A 23,647-nucleotide genomic window follows, 5' to 3' on the forward strand; every position below is an offset into this window, starting at 1 on the left:
CAAAAATTAACTAAATAAATATTGTAAATTTGGGAGTCAGACAATATAACTACAGGAAATTCAAAACAAAAGGAACAAAAACACATATGCTTTCTGAGACAAGACCGTCAAATACAAAGCAAACAAATGTAGGACAAAAAAGCAAGTATACAGGGTGCGTGTGTTCTAGCTACTGCCATACCCACAACAACTATCACTTGCCATTCACAGAAGCCTCATGCTGAGCATAGATGCAACCTTAGAAAATGCAACACATCAATTTGTGCAGCCCCTGGTACATGAAATTAGGCTTTGTTTTCATTCCTAGTCTTATCTCTGCTGCCAAACTCCACCTAAGTTTTTGTGAAGAGACAAGGGCTGTACACAGCACACGTAAGTTTAAAAACTTGCCACAATAAGGCAAGTGAATGGGTCCCATGCAACCTCCCAATAATATCAAAGGGAAAAAAAAAATCTCATCTTTCTATAGCACTGTATAAAGAGCTTTGTCAGCACTGTCCAATAGAATTGGGGACAGTAATAGAAATGTTATGTCTGTTTTTATCTAATCACATGTGACTATTGAACATTTGAAAAGTAATACTGGTATAACTGAAAAGCTGACTTTTAATTTAATTTTATTATGAATAGCCACATATGGTTGCCATAGTGGATAGCACAGGTATGTATTATCTTGTTTGATCTTTACGACAACCTTGTGAATAGGTCATCTCCCCTAAAAAGAGAAGGAAAAGAAATGTAAAGATGTTAAGTGACTTGCAAGTGTTACAATGCTAGAATGTGATCAAATGTACACTTGAATCAGTTCTTTTGGAATCAAAGGTCTCAGCTGTTTTTATGGAACCTCATCAAGCTCAAGATAAGTGTGAATCAAAAGAGGACCATGCCCCCAAACTAGTGGTTCTATACAACCCACTAAAACTTCACAATGGGCACTATAATGCAAAGACTAATTGGAAATCTGTAAGCTAACAAATTCCAGTTTCATGGAACCATCAGAAGAAAAGACTTTTCTCCAGCAACAGCAGTAGCCAGAATATTAGCACTTTCTTGCACCAACTCCCCAAACTCGAATTCCCACAGAGTGATGCAAAGAGGGCCAGAGGACTCTTGCATGCAGTGAGTGCATTACAGGTTGCATACAAAGCTTAGGGGAGGCGAGTCTTTTATAATGGCTGGTAGGCATGCTGCCACTTACTCCAAAAGGGGCAGGATGCTCATCATTCTTGACAGGCAGGTGCTTCCCTTTCCGAGTCTCTGTCTTTCAAGGCTATTCTTTACGCAAGTATTCTTGAAATAAGAGTCTAGAACAAAGTCAATCTCAAGGCTTGCATAAATGTGAGAGACCACACAACACCCATGACAGGTGACAAATGGAGAAAAAAACAGCCAAGACAAGAGACATGAGAGTTAAAGTGTAGAGATAAATGTGTATGTTCAGTCGAAAGATTCTGCATTCAAAGTTAAAAACAGAAAAGTAATGTTAAAAGCAGAAAATTAATGTGAAAGTGAATTTTCAAAATAACAATACTAAAAATGTCAGGAATCCTTTGCATTTTTATGGGGCATCAACAGCACATTTATAAATATAATTTCCCCAAAACTAGAAGCTACTTTTTTCTTGGAACTGAAACATAAATATATGCACATAGCCTTCTTCCAAGCCACCATAAAATCATAGCACAAAAATCATAGGATATTAGACCTGAAATATGCTCAGAAATAATGAAATCCTAATTACACAGATAAAAGAAACTGAGACCCAAAGGCATGGTGTATCTTTTTCAGGGACACACAACCTACCATCAATAGACCTGAGATGCATTTACAGGAAGTCTGTTCTCCTGGCCCTTTCATTTCCATTCAACACACTATCTCTTGCTTCTCAATCTGAAGTACATTTAGGGGGAAAAAAAGATACCTGCAAACCTCCCTTTGTAGAACATACTCTTAGAGGCAGCTGGAGGTGTACCAAGTGATCTGAGATAACGATCTTCCCTAGGGGGAAGCACAGTATGAAACCTTAGCCCTGCAAGCAGATTAAATACTCATTCCATTGGGTCTGCTACAAAGGCACGTTACACTGCAAAAGATTTAAAACAAAAGCCTGTGCACAGCACAGGAAGGTGCCTAGATCTTCTCTGAGGAATTGAGTACTTCAGTTGTGTCATTAAGTTGAGTCAAAAAAAAGTCATTTCATTTTTTTTAAGTATGCTAATACAACCTCAAGCACCAGCTAGTTTAAATGACAGGTGCTTTGTCAAGTTCATTTTTTATTATTCTCAGCTGAGAAGCAAATAACACTTCTACAGGTGTCCTTGGTATTGAAAGGCTTTATTTGCCTGCAGCAGAAACTCTCTATTGACCAAAACCTTATCTGTACTTCACAAAATGGATTGTTTTCCCCCCAACACCTTTTAAAAAGATGTAGCCTGTCCATATGGAACAAAGGAAAATAGACTTATAAAATAGATGGAGCAACAGGAGCTGATCAAAGAGCTCCCAATGGCCAAAGCTGGAACGATCTGAACAATAAACAAATATTGTAGTCTTTGGATTATAACCCAAAGAACAACATAAATATCCCTGAGTCCATACTAACATAAATAAATAATATAGGTATCAACAGCACTTTTCTAAAGGTAATTCCCTCAAAACTATGGCTACTATCATCTAGGGACTAAATCATAAATTATACACATATAAATATAAATTATTGAAGAAGTAAATGAGTGGTGGAGAAAAGACAAATCTCCTTACAGGAGAATTCTAAATAATATATGTACATATTTCTCCCTCCAGGAAGTGGAGGTTAATTCCCTACCCTTAAAGGTAGGCTAGACTTATAAACTCACTTCCAAAAAATAGAGTAGGGAAAGGGAAAAATAGAATCCTGGCAAATGCTACCTTAACCAGTTGATGAGAGGGCACTTCACCTCCATGGCATTCTTTCAAAAAAAAAAAAAGAAAAAGCCATACCCCAGTCTAATCATGAGGGAAAAAATCACACAAACCAAGATAAGAAACATCCTATAGGACACCTGACCAGTAACGCTCAAGACCATTAAGATCATGAAAAACAAGCAAAGATTAAGAAATTCTCACTGACCAAAAGACACTGAAGAGAAATAATAACTAAATACAATGTGGTATCCTAGATTGAAACTGAAAAAGGACATTAATGGAAAAACTGGTTAAATCCAAATACAGTCTGAGTTTAGTTAATGGTAATAAATCAGTGTAGTTTTTGTAGTTCTGATAAATGTACTATAATAATGTAAGGTGTTAACAATGGATGAAATAGGTGAGAGATATACAGGAATTCTCTGTATTATCATTACAACTTTTCTATAAATCTAAAATTATACCAAAATAAAAAAGTTTATTAAAAAGTAATACTATAAATTTTATTGTATGCTCCTGCCTCGAGTATGGCAGAGTTTTGAAGCTAATGAATTGTCAAACCCAAGGAGTAGAGTTAAAGAAGGCTTTGGAAAGCTAACTCAGTTCAACAGTCAGGAGTAGAGTGACAACAGACTGCAGAGGGAAAGAAAAAATATTTGTTCTTCACTAACCAAACTGTTATTTGTGTAGTAGTTTGAGAAGCAGAATATGTTCTGATCATAACAAAAACTGAAGCCCTTCTTTTTAGATCGGCAAAGGTGATAAGGTAAAAGTTCAAATCAATAAGCTAACCAGAGTTCATAGAAAGAGAAATGTGTGCTGGCTATCCAAAAATGATTATGTTTAATGGTAGAAAAGACACAAATGAAAAATATAAGTTTTAGATTCTTCAAATTTGGGGAATTTTTCTAAATTCTATGAGCTATTTAAGATATTATGATAATATACAACTTTTATATTACCATCACCGAAGTAAACCATTTGGCCAATAAATTGTATCATGTTCACGTTCCACAGTCCTCTGAATTACTTTCTATTTTCACTCAGGCATTTAACCCTGAAGATTTCATTCCCTGACCAACCTCCCCCCTACACACCTACATCCCCTAGCCTCATTAAAGAATTAATCAACTACCTTCTTGCTCTTGGCACCTTTTCTGGTTTTGTTTTCTAAACAATAATCTCTTCAGGTTGACTTTGTGAATGAATGAAACTGAGTTATGAGTAAGGGGGTATGCCTGCTTTCCACATAAACTTTGTATCAATGGGCATAAAGTAGTTTTACAAACTACTTGTAAAACTTGCCTTTTTTCTCTTCATCTTTGATTAGAAACATACAACTGTGTTCCAAAGATCCAAGAAAAACATGGGCATAGCTTGTGATATAGATTTTCTTAAAAACAGTTCTTAAAGTCAGACTCACCAGCTCACTATGAATGTTTACTAAAGAACCATGTCAAGTGGGCTGACAAATGCATAATATTTTTATAAATATATATTGGGTTTGCATTACATTTTATCACTTTGACAGCTGGAGAATAAATTTTAAAAGGATAGATTAAACATACAAAGACAGAAACACAAATAAATATGCCTTAGTTCAATATGGAGATAACAAATCCATTAGTATGTCAACACATGAGCATGCTCAGCAAACAACAGCTTGAATAGTTTGAGTGTCAGTAAATGTGCAAGAATTTTGGCAAGTGCTATCTTATTTAATTCTCTCTATAAACATGTAAGGTATAATAGATATAATTATCTTCATTTTTCAAATTGTGAAACCAAACTAACAAAGATTGAATCACCCAAGGATAGTTGATGTGTTACTTAAGGTAAGTAATATTAGTCCCTTTCACTGAAAAACTCCAAAATATTAGTGGTTTAATAAAATAAAATATTATTTCTTATATATGTCACTATCTAATGCAAGCCAGAAGGGGGACATTAGTATTCTGGTCATTCAGGGACCCAGGATACTTCCATCCCACCCACTGATGGATGGGGACTGAGCGTAGGGACAGTACATTATAAGTTTTTGTACATCAGGCCTAGAATGGTGCATACTACTTCTGCTTACATTCTCTTCCCCAAAATTATCCCTGTTCTGGTTAATAGAGAAAGACTAAATGTTTTCTCCGAGACAAGACATAAGATAAAGAAGTCTGCTTTCACTATTAATATAACAACAAAGTTCTAGACAGTCTCACTCTTTCAATGAGGCAAGAAAAGTCATACAGATGAGAAAAAAAGAAATAAAAGTGTTCTAATTTGCAAATGTCATGATCATCTATGTAGGAAACTTGAAGAATCTACCCAAAAAGTCCTATAACTAATAAGTGAATTAAACAAAGTTTCATAACACAAGATCAGCACACAAAATCAATTCCATTTCTATATCATAAAAATAAACATGTGGAAACTGAAATTAAAAACATGATGCCATTTATAATCACACCAAAGAAAATAAAAGACTTGATATAAATCTAACATAACATGCATAGGACTTTGTGCTAAAAAATCACAAAATACTAAGGACATAAAAGGAAACTTGAACAGAAAATAGATAAAAAGATGGTAGAATTAAAACCAAGTACATCAACAACTACATTAAGTTTAAATGATTTAAATATCCTAATGAAAGTGCAGAGAATGTCAGGCCAGATAAAATGCAAGATCTGACTAGATGCTGTCTATAAGAAATCTGCCATATATAAAGACATAGATTTAAAGTAAAATGACATAAAAAAGATATACTATATAAACATTAATTAAAAGGAGGCTGGGGTGGCTATATTAATATCATGCAAAATAAACATCAGAACATAGAATATTATCAGAGACAAATGGCCACATTACAAAAAGATATAGTCAATTCAACAAGAATACATAATAAATAAGTATGGATCCAATAACAGACCTTCAAAATACATGACTCAGAAACTGATAGAACTAAAGAGAGATTGGCATACTCACAATTATAGTTGGAGAGTTTAACAGTTATCTCCCTAATTGATAGAGAAAGTTGACAAAACATCAGTAAAGCTGTAGAAGATTTGAAGAATAATGTAAAGCAACTTACATGGAACAATCACAGAATACACATTATTTTTAAACACACATAACATAACTAAGATAAACTACTAGCTGAACAATAGAAAAAGTCTCAATAAACTTCAAATGATTGAAATCATACAGAATCTATTTTGTGAGCCTGCATATGATGGAATTAAAAATCAATTTTAAAAGAATCTGTGAAATCCTTAAATATATTGATGTTACAAAATGCATTTATAAATATTGCATAAACCAAATAAGAAACCATGAAAGAATTAAAAAATATTTTTGACTGAATGATAATGAAAATACAAATATTAAAATTTTTAGGATATACCCCAAAGAGTGTTTAGAGGAAAATTTGTAATTTTAAATGCTTATATTGTTGGTAAAAAGCTAATTATCTTGGCTTCTACTTTAATAGACCAGAAAAAGAAAAAGTAAGGAAAGAAGGAAATAATAAATATGAAGGCTGAAAATAATTAAAGAATAAATAATAGACAAAATCAAGTAATTCAAAAGCTGATTCTTTGCAAAGACCAATAAAATTGAAAAAATCCTTACCTATACTGATCAAGAAAAAAATGAACTCACCAATATCAATAATGAAAGAGTGAATATCACTATATAGTATATTACAAACATTAAAGGGATATGAAAGGAACATCATGACCAGCTTTATTACTATAAACTTAAAACTTAGATAAAATAAACAAATTTCTTAAAGGACATAAATCACCAAAATTGAAATAAGAATAAACAGAAATCTTAAAAAGCCCTATGTATGTTTTAAAAATTGAATTTATTGAATTTATAATTAAAATCTTCCCATAAGGAAAACTCAAAATCCAAAAGATCCACAGGTACATTTCATCAAATATCTGCAAAAGAAATGACATCAATATTTCTCAAACTTTTTCAGAAAATTTTTAAAACTGATTTTTAAATGTTAGCATTGCTGTCAAAACTAGGTAAGTACAAGGAAGGAAAGATTCAAACAAATATCTCTCCTAAAATTAAACATAAATTTTTTCAACAAAATATGAAGGGTATCAAATACAATGATATTTTAAAAGGATAATAAACCATAACTAACAGAGGTTTTTCCAAAAAATGCAAGATTGGTTTAACATCCAAAAATCAATTACTTTAATTCACCACATTAACAGAATAAAGAAAAAAAAGTCATAAAATCATCTCAATAGCAGAAACAGTTAGATTTAATAAAAATTAAATACCCTCTTATTATAAAAACTATTAGCAATTTTGGAATAGAAAAACAATTCTCCTCGAGCTAATAAAAGGGATCTAAAAAAATTTTTGCCAATATAATAATGGTGAATTATGAATATTTTTTCCCTCTGATATTGGGAACAAGGTAAGAATATCTGCTTCCATCAGTTCTACTCAGCATTTTACTGGAATTCTAGTCAGTATCATAAGGCTATACAAAAAAATAAAAGCAATAAAATAGGCAAAGAAATAAAACAGCTTCTACTTGTAAATGACATGATTTTTTTCATAGAAAAACCGTAACTCTACAAAATATTTACCAGAATTGATAAGGGTATTCAGTAAGATCATAGATTCAAAATTATTATCCAAAAATCCATTGCATTTTTCTATACAAGCAGTAAAAATGGAAGCTACAAGTACCACTTACAAAAACATCAAAAATATTAAAATACATATGGATAGATATAAATAAATATGTGAAAAACACCTCTACCTGAAAACTACTGTTACTGTGAAAAATTAAGAATAAATGGAGAATGCTATGTTGTTCATGGGTCAAAGGACACACAATATTGATAAATTTTAATGCTTCTTAAATTATTCTATAACTTTTACACAATCCCTACTAAAATTTCAATAAGGTTTTTGTATAAATTGACAGTTTGACTTTAAAATTTATGTGGAAATTAATAGAACCTAGAATAGCCAAAGCAATGTTGAAAAAGAACTAAGTTGGACTTTCATCACCTGATCTCATGACTTACTATAAAAACTACAATAATCAACAAAATGTTCTACTGGCATAAAAGTAGATCAACAAGGCAGAAGAAAGGGTATAGAATTAAACTAACACACATTTTAATAGGGACAGTCTTCCCCACAAAAATTGCTGAAATAAGTAGACATCCATATAGGGTAAAGAAATAAACTTCAACACCTTCACATCCAAATGTAAAAAATTATTCAAAATGGATGGAGAACTCTTGGTTTGAAAATTCACGAAGTCGGCACTTGTACACAGAGAGCAAGGAGAGATGGAAGGAAGCGGTCGACCACGCCAGGCCAGGAGGCGGCAGGCTGCACAAGCAAGGGAGATTACCTACGAGACTTGCTTTGGGCGGTCACAAGACAAATAGGTCTCTGTACCTGCCTGTCAGAACCTTAAAGTTTATAAAGAGACTTGACCGGAGTTCGGCTATATACACCATCCAAATGATCTAAACAACACACTGCTCTCTCAGCGTTGCACCTTTAAATACTGCTCCAGCTGTGAGAATGGTGGGCAGAGAGAGGTACATTCTAAGAATGGGATGGGATGGGATGGGATAAGGAGCCTCCTATTGCCCAGGCTCCGCCCTCCCGCCAACCAGCAGTCCCGTTCTCTCTCTGACCACCTCCAATATGAACATAAAAGAGAAAGCTATTAAACTTCTCAAAAAAAAAAAAAAATAGAAAAATGTTTTTATGACCTTAAGGTTGGAAAAGGCTTCTTAGGACACAAGGAGTTCTGATGATTAAGAAAAAGTAGATAACGTAGATGTCACCAAAATTAAAATCTGCTTATCAAAAGATACCCTTAATAACTACGAGGCAGATGACAGAATGGAATAAAATATTCACAAAACCATTTTTCTGACAAATGTTTTTGTATGTGGACATGTGTCCAGAATATATAAACATCTCTTTAAACTTTATGTACTCTGTCTTGTTTGAATTTTTACCATAATAAATACATGTATGTCCCAATCACAATTTAAATAAAGAAAGAAATAAAAAAATAATAAAGAACTCCTCACTCCAATATCTTTTATATCTTCCTTTGCTCCCATTGAAGATCAAATTGAGAAAAATACTAATACTCACCCTTCCTTTGCTTGGACAGATAAAGAAAAGTATGAAGACTTTATGAATACTGAGGAAGTGAATTTAACAAACAATTAGATAGATAAAATTAGTATCATGGGGGCAATCTGTCACTCCCAAAATAACAAAAAAAGATATTGGCACCTATATAGATTTTTTCTAAAAATGATTTAGAACAATGTGGGCAAAATGAAAACAATCAAAGAAGAGATGAAAGAATATGGTGAATTATTAATAGTTATTAAAAACCTGCAGAAGATGGTAAAATTAAAAATGAGTTGAGTGTGCTCATGACCTCATCTCTTTGATGCTCTGTCACTGAAACACTATTGACCAGAGGCTCTAAAGCACCCTGGTACATGGGAGCAGCATGTGCTAACCAGTTTGGTTTAGAGTGGTTCTTTCCTACTCATTTCAATGAAAAACCATTGAAATATAGCTTTGGACTGCATTCGTATTTTCCAGGTCAAAATTAGAGCAGAAACTGAAAGACACAAACCTCTGAGAAGTTCTTACATCAACTCCTGATATGTCCATTTTAATTATGATTATTGCAGTTGGACTAATAAAACTTTGGTATGTTATTAATATTTGGATGGGTTCTGCAGAATGTGTTTTAAGTGTTATTATAGTCCTTCCTCTCCTACTACATGAAAAGCTAGAGACTGAAGGGATTTCCAGGTGCCTTTTAACCAGCACTGTTCTAATTAGAAATCATACTACCGCCTTAGGAGTTGGTAGAGATTATAAAACCATGTTATTTTCTTAGGAAGATTAAAAGGAAGAGAGGACAATTGAGGTTGGGTCATTTCCTGGGTATGGCTGTTTCCTTGGCCCCTTCACTGCCTCCAATATGATCCCTTAAATTGCTCAAGGAATTCTACTTACCTGGGATCCCCAGGCTCCGCTCACTGACTGCCAGCCTCCTCCCTGACTGCTTTCCTGCTTCCTCTTTTACATTTCACTCACTCCACAAATGTGCTTTGCCTGATATAAAGGATAGTGAGTGCAGCAGCAAGGAAAATGATAAGTGGCCTGGGCAAAAAAGACAATCTTAAAAATGAAACAACCTTGACCCTACATCTCCTTCACAGGTACTACCTTATTTCTCTGCTCCCCTTATCAGCAAAACTCTTAAATTGTTCTTATTCACTCTCTATTTCCTCTCTTCCCATCCTTTCTTGAAACCACATTCAACCTTTCGTCCCCACTGCTGCACCAAACTGCTCTTGTCAAAGTCATCAATGTCATTCATGTTGGCCAGTCCAATGATCAGGTTGCCACCACCCACAGCCTGTCAGCAATATTTACACCGTTGATCCCTCTCTCTTATTTGATATATCTTCTTCACGTGGTCTCGGGATGGGATTCTCTCATCGTTTTCCTCCACCTCAGTAGCCGTTCTGTTGTGGGTCCCTCCTTCCCTATCTGACCTTTAAACAAACCATGAAAAGCTCCAAGGCCCAGTTCTCAGACCTGTTCAATCTATCCCCGCTCCCCAGGTGATCTCACCTTGCCTTTCAAAAGGATGAGTGTTATGAAATAAAAGATGGCAAGCTGAGTGTGTGCAGGAGTTGGGGAAGACTGACAGCACAAAGACAGAAAACTTAACTCCTACTCTAAAAGGCGTGGGCACAAAATAAACCAGTCATATTAAAGAGCTAACGATGTAGTTCCCTCGAAGCTGCAAAGTTTTTGCTACTTTAACTAGAGGCAGTTAAAAAGATGAATCAGGCATACACCCTACCCTCCAGAAATGTATAGTCTGCTGGGAGTGGGGAGATAAAAAATAGGAACAAAATGGTGTCACCAAAGAAATGGTAATTAGGAGTTATGGGAGCTCAGATAAACAGAACAGCTTTTAAAAGCTCTATGAAGCTGTATTATTTCTGATTATTTTTACTATGTGCTTTCAAAATAACTACATTTCCTAATTGCCTCTATTATCAAATTGAAATTCCTGAAGTTTCCTGTATCTTATTCATGTTATTCTCTAGACTCAATCTTATAATTGGAGTTGGAAGGCCTTTTACTTGAGAACTACTCATTCCAGCAAAACTCAAGAACCCAAGAAAACATAAGTATGGATTGCTGTTTACAGAGAAAAAAAACTTTATTTAATGTTGTTAAAGAGAAAGCAGTCAAAATTAAGAAATAAACACATGGGACAGAGGGAGAAATATAGAGAGCTTGCCCCAAGCAGCTGGCAGCTGACTCACTGTAACCTGAACCCAGGTCTGTCTGATTACAGAGTCCAAACTTGTTCAGTTTTTTAGCCTGGTCTCAAATTTATTTATTTATTTATTTTTTGGTTTAAACTCTTTATTTTTGTATGTCTCTGAACTATAAATTTTCATAATACACGTATTTTAACTTTCTGTGAGATACTATGTAACTAGCAAAAAAATTATTTTTTGTGTGATATATTTGGCCAGATCAGAAACAGAAAAATCTTTTTTCATTGCTATACAGGGGTTCTAAAAGCTGAAAATAGTAAAGTGTATTTTTTATTGTTTATTGTTTATGCTATTACCATTTTCCCTTTTCACACCTCCACCCAGCCCCACCCTCTCCCTCTATCAGTCAAAACCTGTGTCGTTGTCCGTGTCCATGGGTATAAATTTAAATGCACATTTAAACCAATTATAAAAGGAGAGCAAGGTACCAGTGGAGAAAAAAAAGCATCCAATTTACAAGAAAGAGGGGATTGTTGGTGGAGCAAGTCCCCTGGAAGAACTAGAGAAACACAAGACATCCAAAAGTATACGTCTTTTGTACGTCTACGGAAACACTGTAAAAGCATAATGGAAACAGAGAGACAGTATGTTTCTCGTTTAACTGCAGAAAGATACAGACTGTTTAAAACAATTCCCCTATTTTTGGTCTTTAGTAAAATGATTATTATTTTCTTTCATTTTTGATATCTAAAGAATAAATGACACTTATTTCCTCTCTTCTTTCCCTATGGGCAGGAGAAATTAAAGCCTGCGCTACATTACACTTAGGCTAGAGATTTTGAATTTTGCCCCCTGGCTTCGCATCCTCACTCCACCCAAAGACCCACACCAGTTGCACTCCTGCTTCACACGTGCCTCACCTGCTCCTGCCCTCATCTTTTGATGAAATCATTGCGTCTGTCAGTCCTCATCTATGTCAATCTACGTCCCTTTTTAAAACTGCTGAAACATCAGTTTTTCTTTCAAATTCCTGGACCTAATTCCATAGAGTCTAATCAGAGGACTTGATTGGCGTTCTAGCCAGCAGCCATTAGCTGTGACTATCTCTATGTGGATATAGATTGTCTTGTGAATATACATTTATATTTACTTTTTAAAAATTCTTTACAGTTATGCATTTAATAAATGTCTCTCACTATCTCATTGTCTACCCAGCTTAATCACAGCTATCCAATAGATAGATGATAGATAGATAGATAGATAGATAGATACAAAAATTAACCAAAACTAAACACATTTTTTAAAATGCAGAGATCTTTGAGTTTAGTGATGATACTGTTTCACAGTTGGTTTACTGCATTACTCTGAGAACGATATGCCATAAACATCAAAGTAACGTGATATGCTTTTTTCCTCTCTTTTCTCCAAAGAAGTACACAGTGGGATATGTGAAATGTCAGAAATAATTAGACAAAATTGGACAATCCCATTGAGACACTAAAATATCTCCAGAGTTGAATATTTGCTATGAAACTATAAAATCTGTTTTGAAGGTTGCTTATTATAAACAATATAATTTTTTAATGTAATGGTCCCAAACCTTTTAAAGCATGATATAATGTGAATATACATTTTCAAATGTTAAAAAAGCCTTTTATATATAAATGTGCATTGTGTATAAAAATAAATATAAATAAGGAAAGATGGACTAAATTTGGTAATGTCTTCATCAGAAAGAGTTTGGGAACTTAAAAAAATTAGCCTTTGAAGAATAACATAAAAATGAAGTTTACATTCAGAGAAGAAAAAGAAAATTATATCAAAATTGTGTAAAAAAATTATGAATACCAAAATATCACCATGTTTTCCAGGAAAAAAGTGTGTGGCTTTTCATGTATTAACCAGTAGCATACTGTCTTCCAGGAGCCCTCCATTCAGAAGAAATGCTGTGGTGCTTCCCTTTACCCACCCAAAATGGAACACAAGAGACTACGTACCTGAAGAAATTACAACATTTTTACAAATGAGAGACATTTAAGTCTAAGTAGTTTCCAGCTGAAGGAAAATAGCCAACAGCTCCTCCACAGCGTAGACTGGAACGGGGAAATCATGAATGTCACTAACTGTACCACAGAAGCCAGTGCGGCTGTGAGAGCCAAGACTATCACTGAGAAGATGCTCATTTCCGTGACCCTGGTCATCATCACCACGCTGACCATGTTGCTAAACTTGGCCGTGATTTTGGCCATCTGCACCACCAAGAAGCTTCACCAGCCTGCCAACTACCTGATCTGTTCTCTGGCTGTGACAGACCTCCTGGTGGCTGTGCTCGTCATGCCCTTGAGCATCATGTACATTGTCATGGACAGCTGGAAGCTAGGGTACTTTATCTGCGAGGTGTGGCTAAGTATGGACATGACCTGCTGCACCTGCTCCATCCTCCACCTCTGTGTGATTGCCCTGGACAGGTACTGGGCCATCACCAATGCTATTGAGTATGCCAGGAAGAGGACCGCCAAGAGGGCAGGGCTGATGATCCTCACCGTCTGGACTATCTCCATCTTCATCTCCATGCCCCCTCTGTTCTGGAGGAGCCACCGCCAACTCAGCCCACCCCCTAGTCAGTGTGCCATCCAGCATGACCATGTCATCTACACCATTTACTCCACTCTTGGGGCATTTTATATCCCCCTGACTTTGATACTGATTCTCTATTACAGGATTTACCACGCAGCCAAGAGCCTTTATCAGAAAAGAGGGTCAAGCCGGCACTTAAGCAACAGAAGCACAGATAGCCAAAATTCATTTGCGAGTTGTAAACTTACACAGACTTTTTGTGTGTCTGACTTCTCCACCTCAGACCCTACCACAGAGTTTGAGAAGATCCACACCTCCATCAGGATCCCCCCCTTTGACAGCGATCTAGATCACCCAGGAGAACGCCAGCAGATCTCTAGTACCAGGGAGCGCAAGGCAGCACGCATCCTGGGACTGATTTTGGGTGCATTCATTTTGTCATGGCTGCCATTTTTCATCAAAGAGTTGATTGTAGGTCTGAGCATCTATACCGTGTCCTCTGAAGTGGCGGATTTTTTGACATGGCTTGGTTATGTTAATTCTCTGATCAACCCTCTGCTCTATACAAGTTTTAATGAAGACTTTAAGCTGGCTTTTAAAAAGCTCATTAGGTGCCGAGAACACAGTTAGATTGTAAAAAACCAAAAGGCATGATTCTGACCAGCCTCATGAATGGATGGGGGTAAGGGGTGCAACATCCTAATTCTTGAACATAATTGGTTCAGGAGAGTTTGTAAGTATATGTGGTCTTGTTTTTTTGTTTGTTATGTTCTGTTTTGTTTGAGGCTTGTTATTTGATGTGCGGTTTTCTACTTCTGGTCTTGTTTGTGGTACATAATTTCAAATAAACATTATCATACAAAAACAGGTATTTCATAGAAGTAATAATAAGGTGAACTAGTAAATACGTTTTACTTTTTAGCCATTTCAGTTAGCCCTGCAGTTAAAGAATGCCAAAATAAATCATCATTTGCAGAACTTCTTATTACTTAAAAGTTAAATGTCTGATAACTTGCCCTCATATGGCATTAAATTCGAGGTCATGGCTCCAAATGCTTCACATTCCAGGGGGCATTGCATGACTACATAAAACTTTCAGAAAGTGGTGTGCTGCCATCTACTGCTTGCAGACATGAGCTAAAATCGTTTACTGGGACTACATAGCTTGCTCCTTTCAGATGCAGTACATCTGAAAGTACAGATGTACTTTCAGTACTTCCTAGTACAGATGGCCTGCCTTCTCTGTTCACAATTGCATAGGCTTCTTCATTCTCTGAAAACAACCTGAAGTGAATACACTCGCACTTTCCTAGGTCTTTGATTATGAGTATGAAACATAAGCAAATAAGAAATGATCTAAATCTACTGTGGTCAATGTGTTGCCCTATTACTTGAAGGACACACGGGGTCTCCTTCCATTTTAAGAAGTTTCCCAGCTAAGCCTCAAATATACTCTCTCACTTGAGCAGGATTAAGGCGAGAGTACCTGTCAAATTTGGGGAACTTTTGAAGCAGCTAAACGGGATGCAGTGATTAAATGAGAAAATATATTACCCGAAAAACTTTGTTGGAGAATGTTACTCATTAAATTACCAATTGCGCAATTGAAAAAGAAAATTAAAAGTTGGAAATCTATGTTTACAGCAAAGGCCACCCATCAGGAAATGAGCACGGAAGTGTGTCTGCTGGAATCTCTGTAGCATCCATGCCAGACTGTACCCTGGGGCCAGGAGGCTGCAGGTGGGACCTGAGGCCACACTGTGGCCTGACTCAGCCTCCCTTGGCCAAAGTGACCACTCTAAGTGACATGGAGGAGAGCACCACTAAATCAACAGTGATGACAGAAAGGACTGAAAGTTTGTAAATGTTATAATACTCCGAAGGAAATGACTGTTATAAACTTCTCCTTGTCTTTCACCCACAGCCTCTCCTCATCTCTTCAGTCTCCACAGATCATTCCTTCTCTTTGTTTACTGAGAAGATGTTGATTTGCCCCCTCTTCACCTCCATGTCTTAGCCATTAATTCTATCCCCCTTTTAACTTTTCTTGGTCCTTTCTTCTCTCTCTCCTCCCCTCCCCCTCCATCCCTTGCTTCTCCCTCCCACCCCTTCTTCCCCTACCCACTCTTTTTTAATCCAGCCTAGTAATTTGCTCAAGTCTCTTGGACACTAGAGTAAACTTCCTGTGGCCCTACTTCCCCCTCAAGCTCCTGCTTCATCTCTCCCCTGAATCTTCCACCTAAGTTTCTCCAGTCTTCAATCCTCTCATTCTGCTCCACTTCCACTGAATTTTCTGTTCTGTGCCAGTGGAGTATGCCCCTCCCAGTTCTTTGAAAACAGATTTCCCAAAAATCATTGGTGACTTGCCAATAGGCAATTCTAGTAGTCTCCCTTCTGTCCTTATCTACTTCCCACTCTCTCACCAATTAAAAGAGCTAGCCATCCCTCTCTTGTTGAAGCTTATTTATGCCTTCTGGGATACTTTACTATTTTGGTTCTCCCACTACCTCCTCATTTTTTGTCTTCCTTTTCGAGGCTTTGCCCTCAGCTCTCACCTTCTATTTATTTGTACTCCATCCCAACATCCATTATTTCAACAATTAGTTATGCCTGTGGCTTTCTGATGTGTGTTTTTAATTCTGATTCCTCTCTTTCTCATACTTCAGACCCATGAATTAGGTCTGGTGAATATCTCCCTGTGACTTCTTGGTCAGTGCCTCAAATACAGTCTTTCTAAACTGAGCTCATGCTGATTTTCCCGCACTCGAATCTTCCTCCACCTGTTTGGTCTCAAATAACAGGATTACCATGCTTTTTATCATTCATATTCGATAAATATGATTCTTTCTCTGTCTCTCACATCCAAATAGTCTTAGCTTCTTGTCCATTTACCAGAAATGTTTGTATGAGCCCCTTCTTTTCAAGTATTTTGGTTCTCTCACCTAGACTAATCTTTTTATCTGATCCGCCTACTCGTGGACTCAGCCTGCAGCTCTGCCCCGATGCATCTGCCAGATACATCTTCCTAGCACAGTGGTTCTCAGAGTGGCATCTCCAGACCAGCAGCATTAGCACCAGGGAACTTGTTAAAAATGCAAAGTCTAGGACCCCACTGAAGACTTACTACATCAGAACTTCTGAGAGTGGGGAGCCCCATCAATCTCTGTTTTAACAAACCCTCCAGGAGATTCTGATGCACGTTAAAGTTTAAAAATCACTATCCTAGCGTGTGCCACTGATTTTTAATTGCAGTACTCAAAATCCTCTACTGTTTTTCCATCATTATAAAATACATTTAGATTCCTTAGTATAATATTCAAGACTCCTTTGCTATGTGGACTCAAACTCCAGAAATGTCTGGATGTTTCCTTATTTGCTGAGTTCCCCTAATATTTGTTCCCACTGCTTCAGGAACCTGACCCCATGGCTTCCCACCTTCTTCCACAAATCCTTCGTCGTGTAATCCAAACGCAGTTTCTTCTGTCAAGTCTTCCTGATATTCTCCTCTCTTCTCTGTGACTATGAAAGTCCTCTCTCCCTGCTCTCTGCTCCCATACAACCTCATTTGTGTCTCTATTACTCTATACATCCTATCTTATAAAGCATTTGTTTGTGTGTTTCTGCTGTATGCCCTAGTAGATTGTGAGCTCATTGAGGGCAGAAAGTGTATCTGTTTCATCTCTGTATCCCAGGGACTCCTACTCTGTTTTACACACAGTAGGCACTCAATAAATGTCTGTTAATGTGAATGAAATTATGTACCTGAAAGAGAAAAACATAAATGTGCAATCTTCTCTCAGTGAGAAAACCAAACTTCTAAAATCTCATGGTGTAATAGTGACTTCATTTCCCCCCAAATTCCCAGCTTCCTCCTCCCCCCAAAAAATGCTAAGAAATGTTTTCACATGGAAAGGAAATGGACTTTTCATTGACTATAAATGAATGTCATTTATTAGTTAAGAGTCAGGATAAGCTGCTCTTAAAGAAGAGATCCCCAAATATAGTAGTTCAAAGCAGACAGTTTCTGTCTCTCTCACATGAGAGTCAAGAGGTAGGAGGGCATCCCAGAGTGAGTAGGAGACACTGCTCCATGAGGTCATCCAAGGTCTTGCGTTCCTTCCATCTGTGATTTCTGCCTTCTCCTTAGCACTCACCATTACACTCACATTCCAGTCCATAGAGAGGAAGAGAGAAAAGTAGAGAGCAAACAATTTCCTTTTAAAGAAGTTGTACACATCACTTCTACTTGTATTCCATTGGCAATAACTTGCTCACCTGGCCACACCAAGTTGTAAGAAAGAATGGGAGAGTAAAGCTCTAACTAGGCAGCCACGTGCTACAAATGAGAGCCTTATAACAAAAGGAAGAAGAGGAGGGATACAAGGGAACAACGAGCAGCCTCTGCCACAAGAGGATATTGGTTTCTCTATGTGCTGCTCGGATGGTACTGGGCAAGTCAAATGACGGCCCAGCTGCTGGTGATCTACGTAGATGGATGTTGAGATTTAAACTGCAGGGGATTTGACTGAGACTGTGCATTAGCCAAAAACCCAGTATTTATCATGACGATAATATCTGTAATATCTAGAAATTACATGAGGAACTCACTTGCTTTTCCATCACCCTCCACATCTTGGCAATTATAAGAGTTTTAAAATAAAAGTGAAAAGGAGATACATAACAATTTTCACTTAAAACCTCTTTCCAATTTACTGGGTAAGTCCCAATCAAAGGCATTTCTCTCACATCTATGCCCTTAATGAAGAAGAATCTCTATAGATTTCTTCTACAAATCAAACCTAATGAAAAAAACCTGTTGTTCGGCTTGCTCATTTAACCAATTGTGCTGGCTGCTATTGACCACTCTTGCCCCTTGAGTGAAGTAACAGAACCATCTGAAAATGGTCATTTTTTCCAGTGTAAAATTAGCAGATTAAAACCAAACCCCACAGGTGAAATTTCCCTTACCTGCATTAATTAATAAATTAGGACTTCATGGTTTGTGTACTTAGTGAAAGAATTCTTGGACATAAGGCATGCCCTTCGAAACCCGGTAATGCTTTGATTTTAATTGGTGGCAATAAGAACCTTATTAGCATTGCTGCCACTACCTGCTTTGAATAACTGTATGAGGCTCCTATAACTAATGAACTTCAGTTTGCAAACTCAGATAATTATATACATGGTCAGTTCCGGAGCAAGGTCCAACGACTGTGCTGGTTACCAACACAAGGCATTTTAGTTTCAACCATCACACTGTTCTTAGTCTGCTAATGTGTGTTTGCTTAGTTTTTAAGGTCTTCTATAACGGATTTAAACTTCACTACAGACAGTATTTGCAAAAGCAAGTGAAAGCATCAGAAAAGCTGGTGAAAGGAAGTTTATAACCACAATAGAAATACAAGTAAAGATAATTTTTAATTTAAAGTGCTGAGAAATATGACTATTGTATATAAGAATGTAATCACATTTTGTGCCGTTTTCAAGGGCCACTGTATGCTACATGTAAAAAAGGAATCTGCCAAATTACCAACTATAATTAGTGAGAAATAAGGAAAAATGATTAACGAGACGGGAAACTGTCTGATCATTACAGAGTGTTTGGGAATATCTGTGGGCATGGTTAGTTATCCCGACAGAGAACATTAATGGAATTTTGTGGTAGGGTACAAGGAGGCTAAGTCCTACAATAGAACGAAGAAGCCAGTCCCACTCATTTGAGAATTGTAGCACCCAAAATACCAGTATCACCACCTGCTGAGAAACCCAAGAGTATCAGCATCAACATGGGATGCTCAGAAGCCCAATGTTAGTTCGGGCATCGGCTAGGGGTGACCTCAGGAATTAAAGTCTGAGCATAGTGAACGTGCTGCTTATGTTGTTTCAGGAAAGTAGCCTGTGATCTTCCTGGAAGCTCTCAGAACATAGTATAAAGGGTGATGCAGAGTGGCACTCAATTTATATAATCTATGTCTGTTGGATTTAATTGAAATCAACATGTTGATTACAGACTTTAAAAAATTTAGGAGCAGAACTCTTTGGTTGGGTAAGGAGGGTGCTTTCTCATATGGAAGTGAAGTTTTCAAGTATTTCACATTTTTTGATGTAAAGGGGCATCAGGACAAGGATGACACAGAAGAAATAGCAACAGGAGGAGCTGACAGAGTATCAGCGGAGTTTTAGGTAATCCAAAAACATGGATTACCCACCTGCTATAAGTTTCAGTGGACTATAAAAAATTTTAATTGAAAAAGAAAGAGGTATAAGAACAATGATATGAAGAAAGTAAGACTACAGCAATGGAAAGAGCAGAGGCTGAGAGACGAGGCTGATGGTGGTTTCGGACCCACAAACACGAAGTGAGCATCTGCCCTAAGTTTGTCAGTGAACTAGGGACTGGGGTCTCTGTCAGAGAAAGGGGAATGGGGAGGAAGGCAGATAGCCAGGTGCGAGACCCAGAACCTCAGAGGAGATTGTAGAAAGATGATCCTATTTATTTTCTCTTTGGATGAAACAGCATTTTAGAGGGAATTATGAACAGTGTCTTTGCTTAAGATGGTGGGGAGAAAGGAGGCGGAAGGAGCATCTTGCAGGGCTGAGCCTCAGGGGAAATGAAGGTGACACCAGAAACTCTGAAGAATGGGGCAAAAGGAACGGTTCTTCAAAGAAAATGTATAAAAAACATGGACAGAAAATATAAAGTCATATGAACATGTTTTTCCAGTTTGTTTGGAATCAAACAGTCATATATCAAGGGATGACTTAAGAAAAGCTAATCTGAAGATATCTAAAGGAATAATGATGGCAACAGTTCTCTAAGGAAAATTTAGACTTATAAGCAGCCTAACAACAATAAGCAGACCCGTGACTGCAGATGGTTCTGGTTCATGGTTAAGTACTCAGGAAAACAAGGGATTGGTAAGTAAATAAATCAGTTACTCAGTTACAGAATCAAGCCTGAGTTAGAAGTTGGTTGGCAAAGGAGAACAACTTGGCAATATAACAGAAGTATTTATAAAGTCAATAAGAAGAAGGCTAATAAAATATGCATCCAGAGGTACGTAAAAGTACTTATATGAAAAGCTGAGGCTGCAAGCTAAACCATGGGCCATCCTTTTTTCCTTTGGTAGGGAGGGGCAGAGAAGAGGTGTTTTATAGAGAACAATAAGAACAACCATAATGCAAATGGTGTTGACATATAAATGTTTGAGGCAGCACGCACATTTTTACCTGATAACTTTACCTGATTACTTCTTATTTATCAGTTTCTCACTAATGAAAAATTAAACACTTTCTAATCACCCACATGTACATAGAAACAAAAACAATGTTTTCAACCCCACTAATGAAAACAGAGGGAGAATATAAGCACAGGAAAGCAAAGAACAGGGTATGAAGGTATCAGCCAGACTGGTGACACCTAGGAGAAATAATCAGAGTTTCCAAAATACTAGGCCTGGCACAAATAATGCCTCTTTTTTATTATAAACCCTTTTATTACAAAATCATAAGCATGTAATTCTGTAACATAACAATATCACATCCAAGCACACACATGACATTTTAGGTGAAATGTTCAAATTGCTGTCCACCTCGTGCAAGACATTCCCATACCCTACCAGCCGAACTCAAGCAAGCCTTACTTCTGTCAGGCCCTGTATGACTATACTGAAGAGATCCTGCCTTAGAATGGCTGCCTGCCCACTCCTCCTAAATGGATTATTACTTTTCCCCTGCTGAGAAAAATAACTCCAGGTGGTTCTTTAAGCATAATCGATCATGTAGCACCATGTGACCCCATGTCTCTCTCTCTCTCTCTTCCCCCCTCTCTCTCTCTCTCTCTCTCTCTCACACACACACACCATTCTCCTCTATCTGCAGCTGATTGGTTAAGGCAGTTGGACATATGGCCTAAGAACAGTCAGACCTACAAGTTGGCCTGTGCTATGAGATGGCCTAGTACAAAACCTCCCTGCAAACAGAAGGTGACTAGTTACAATGATGATGTTCTTACTGCTCAAGAATTTAAACAAAAAATATATGAAGAGCCCTGGCTGGTGTGGCTCAGTTGATTTGTAGGCTGAAATGTTGTGGGTTTGACTCCTAGTCAGGGCACATGCCCAGGTTGTAGGTTCGATCCCCAGTTGGGGCACATAAAAGAAAGCAACCAATCAGTGTTTCTCTCTCACATCGATATATGTGTGTGTGTGTTTCTCTCTCTCTAAAAGCAATGAAAAAAATGTCCTCAGGTGAGGATTAAATAAGTAAATAAATAAAAATATACAAAGAAACAGTCCCTTGTCAGTAGAAGCAGAAGGACAAAGGGAAGCAAAATGAGGCTGAAACAAGAGCAGCTAACTTGGCTCGACGGCAAAGCAGGAGAGTGAAGCTCAACTCCTGCTGCTGAGAAACTAACAATGTCTCCTGTCCTTTGGAGCTGCCCCTTACAATCCCATATAGCCTTCTGGTTCCCAAATTATGCTCCAGATCCTTGAGGTTTAACTGTAAGGATATTCCAGAAACTCATTTGCCCCTTATTCCAACAGTTCCCGTTACAATCAATCACCACCACTTGATGTTTCCTGCATTGTTCTTTCTTGTAACCAAGGGAGCCCTAACACACGGAGCCCTGACACACAGAGCCCCCTCGGTGTCTGAGCTGTGAGCTTCTGAAACAGGCATACTGGCTCCATTTAGACGGTAAGTGCAGTTGGACCAGATTCAAGCCTTTTCATTTCCACTGACCTTTCTAGAGTGGAAATGTGCACAGTTTCTATTACTCCCAGATAACCTTTTGTTCCCTTCATGAAACTAAATTTCTCCATTTGGTTTTTACCCCTGGATTTCAATTCCGTGTATCATAGGTTGTTTTTTTATTGTCACTGCTGTTTTGGAGGTTGTTGTTTGTTTTTCTTGGGCATGCAAAGGAGGGGGAAGCGTAGGATGGGAGTGACAGTGGGAAGAGAAACCAAAGTGCTTACTGACTTAGTTTGTGCAAGAAGCTATAACAAAAATACCATAGATCGGTTGGCTTAGAAACAACAGAAATTTATTTCTCACAGTTCTGGAGGCTGGAAGTCAGATTAGGCTGCCGGCCTGGTCAGGTTCTGGTAAGAGCCCTTTTGTGGGGTGCAGATCACTGACTTCTCCCTGAATCCTCACAAGGAAGCCAGCTCTCTCGTGTTCTTAAAAGGACACTAATTCCATTCGTGATGACTCCACCATCATGACTTCATCTAATCATAATTACCTCCCAAAGGCCCTACCTCCCAATGCCATTGCACTGGGAGGAGAGGGTTTTGATGTATGAATTTTGGCAAGATGCAATAGTCAGTCCGTACAAGCATTAAAAAGCATCTCTAAATGGTTTGCGGACCAGGCTTTGCCAGTTCCACTTGTAGCCTCTCTGGGTGTGTTGAGGGCTTTGGGGAGCAGAGTCATGACATAAACAACCGCTGAGTACTCCGCCGGGCTTAGCTCAGCCACAACCCTCCTGGGGGACAGAATTACCTCCTTTAATCCTATAAAATGTTGTAGAGCTGAATATACTCTAGCAAATGGGCATATTTGCAGTGAGATGGGCTTTTTTCTTAATAAAAACAAACAGGAGAAAATACGAAAATCCAGCAGCGGGCTGGAGGAAAATTACTTTAAAAAGCTTTTTTGAAAATAAAATTCATTTGGTCAACAAATATCTCTTATCATCTGTGTGTCAAGCTTTACAAAATATTGTGTTGTGAGGGAGACAGTCTCAGTTCTTAAGAAAAATATGGTCTATCAAAAGAGAAAGCCAAGCAAACAAGTAAGCGATTGCAATAGAGTGTGATGCATCA

General features: G+C 37.4%; 1 protein-coding gene across 1 annotated transcript; it reads left to right on the forward strand.

Moving 5' to 3' along the window:
- The first annotated feature begins 13,346 nt into the window (after window positions 1-13,346).
- On the forward strand, window positions 13,347-14,444 carry HTR1E (5-hydroxytryptamine receptor 1E). The gene has a single exon (XM_054568858.1). The coding sequence runs from the start codon at window positions 13,347-13,349 to the stop codon at window positions 14,442-14,444; it is 1,098 nt and encodes a 365-aa protein (XP_054424833.1).
- Window positions 14,445-23,647: the final 9,203 nt, after the last annotated feature.

The sequence above is a fragment of the Pteronotus mesoamericanus genome, unplaced genomic scaffold, assembly GCF_021234165.1.
Source record: "Pteronotus mesoamericanus isolate MK-2021 breed Mesoamerican mustached bat unplaced genomic scaffold, CSHL_Meso_final contig_20, whole genome shotgun sequence".
In the NCBI taxonomy this organism is placed as follows: domain Eukaryota; kingdom Metazoa; phylum Chordata; class Mammalia; order Chiroptera; family Mormoopidae; genus Pteronotus; species Pteronotus mesoamericanus.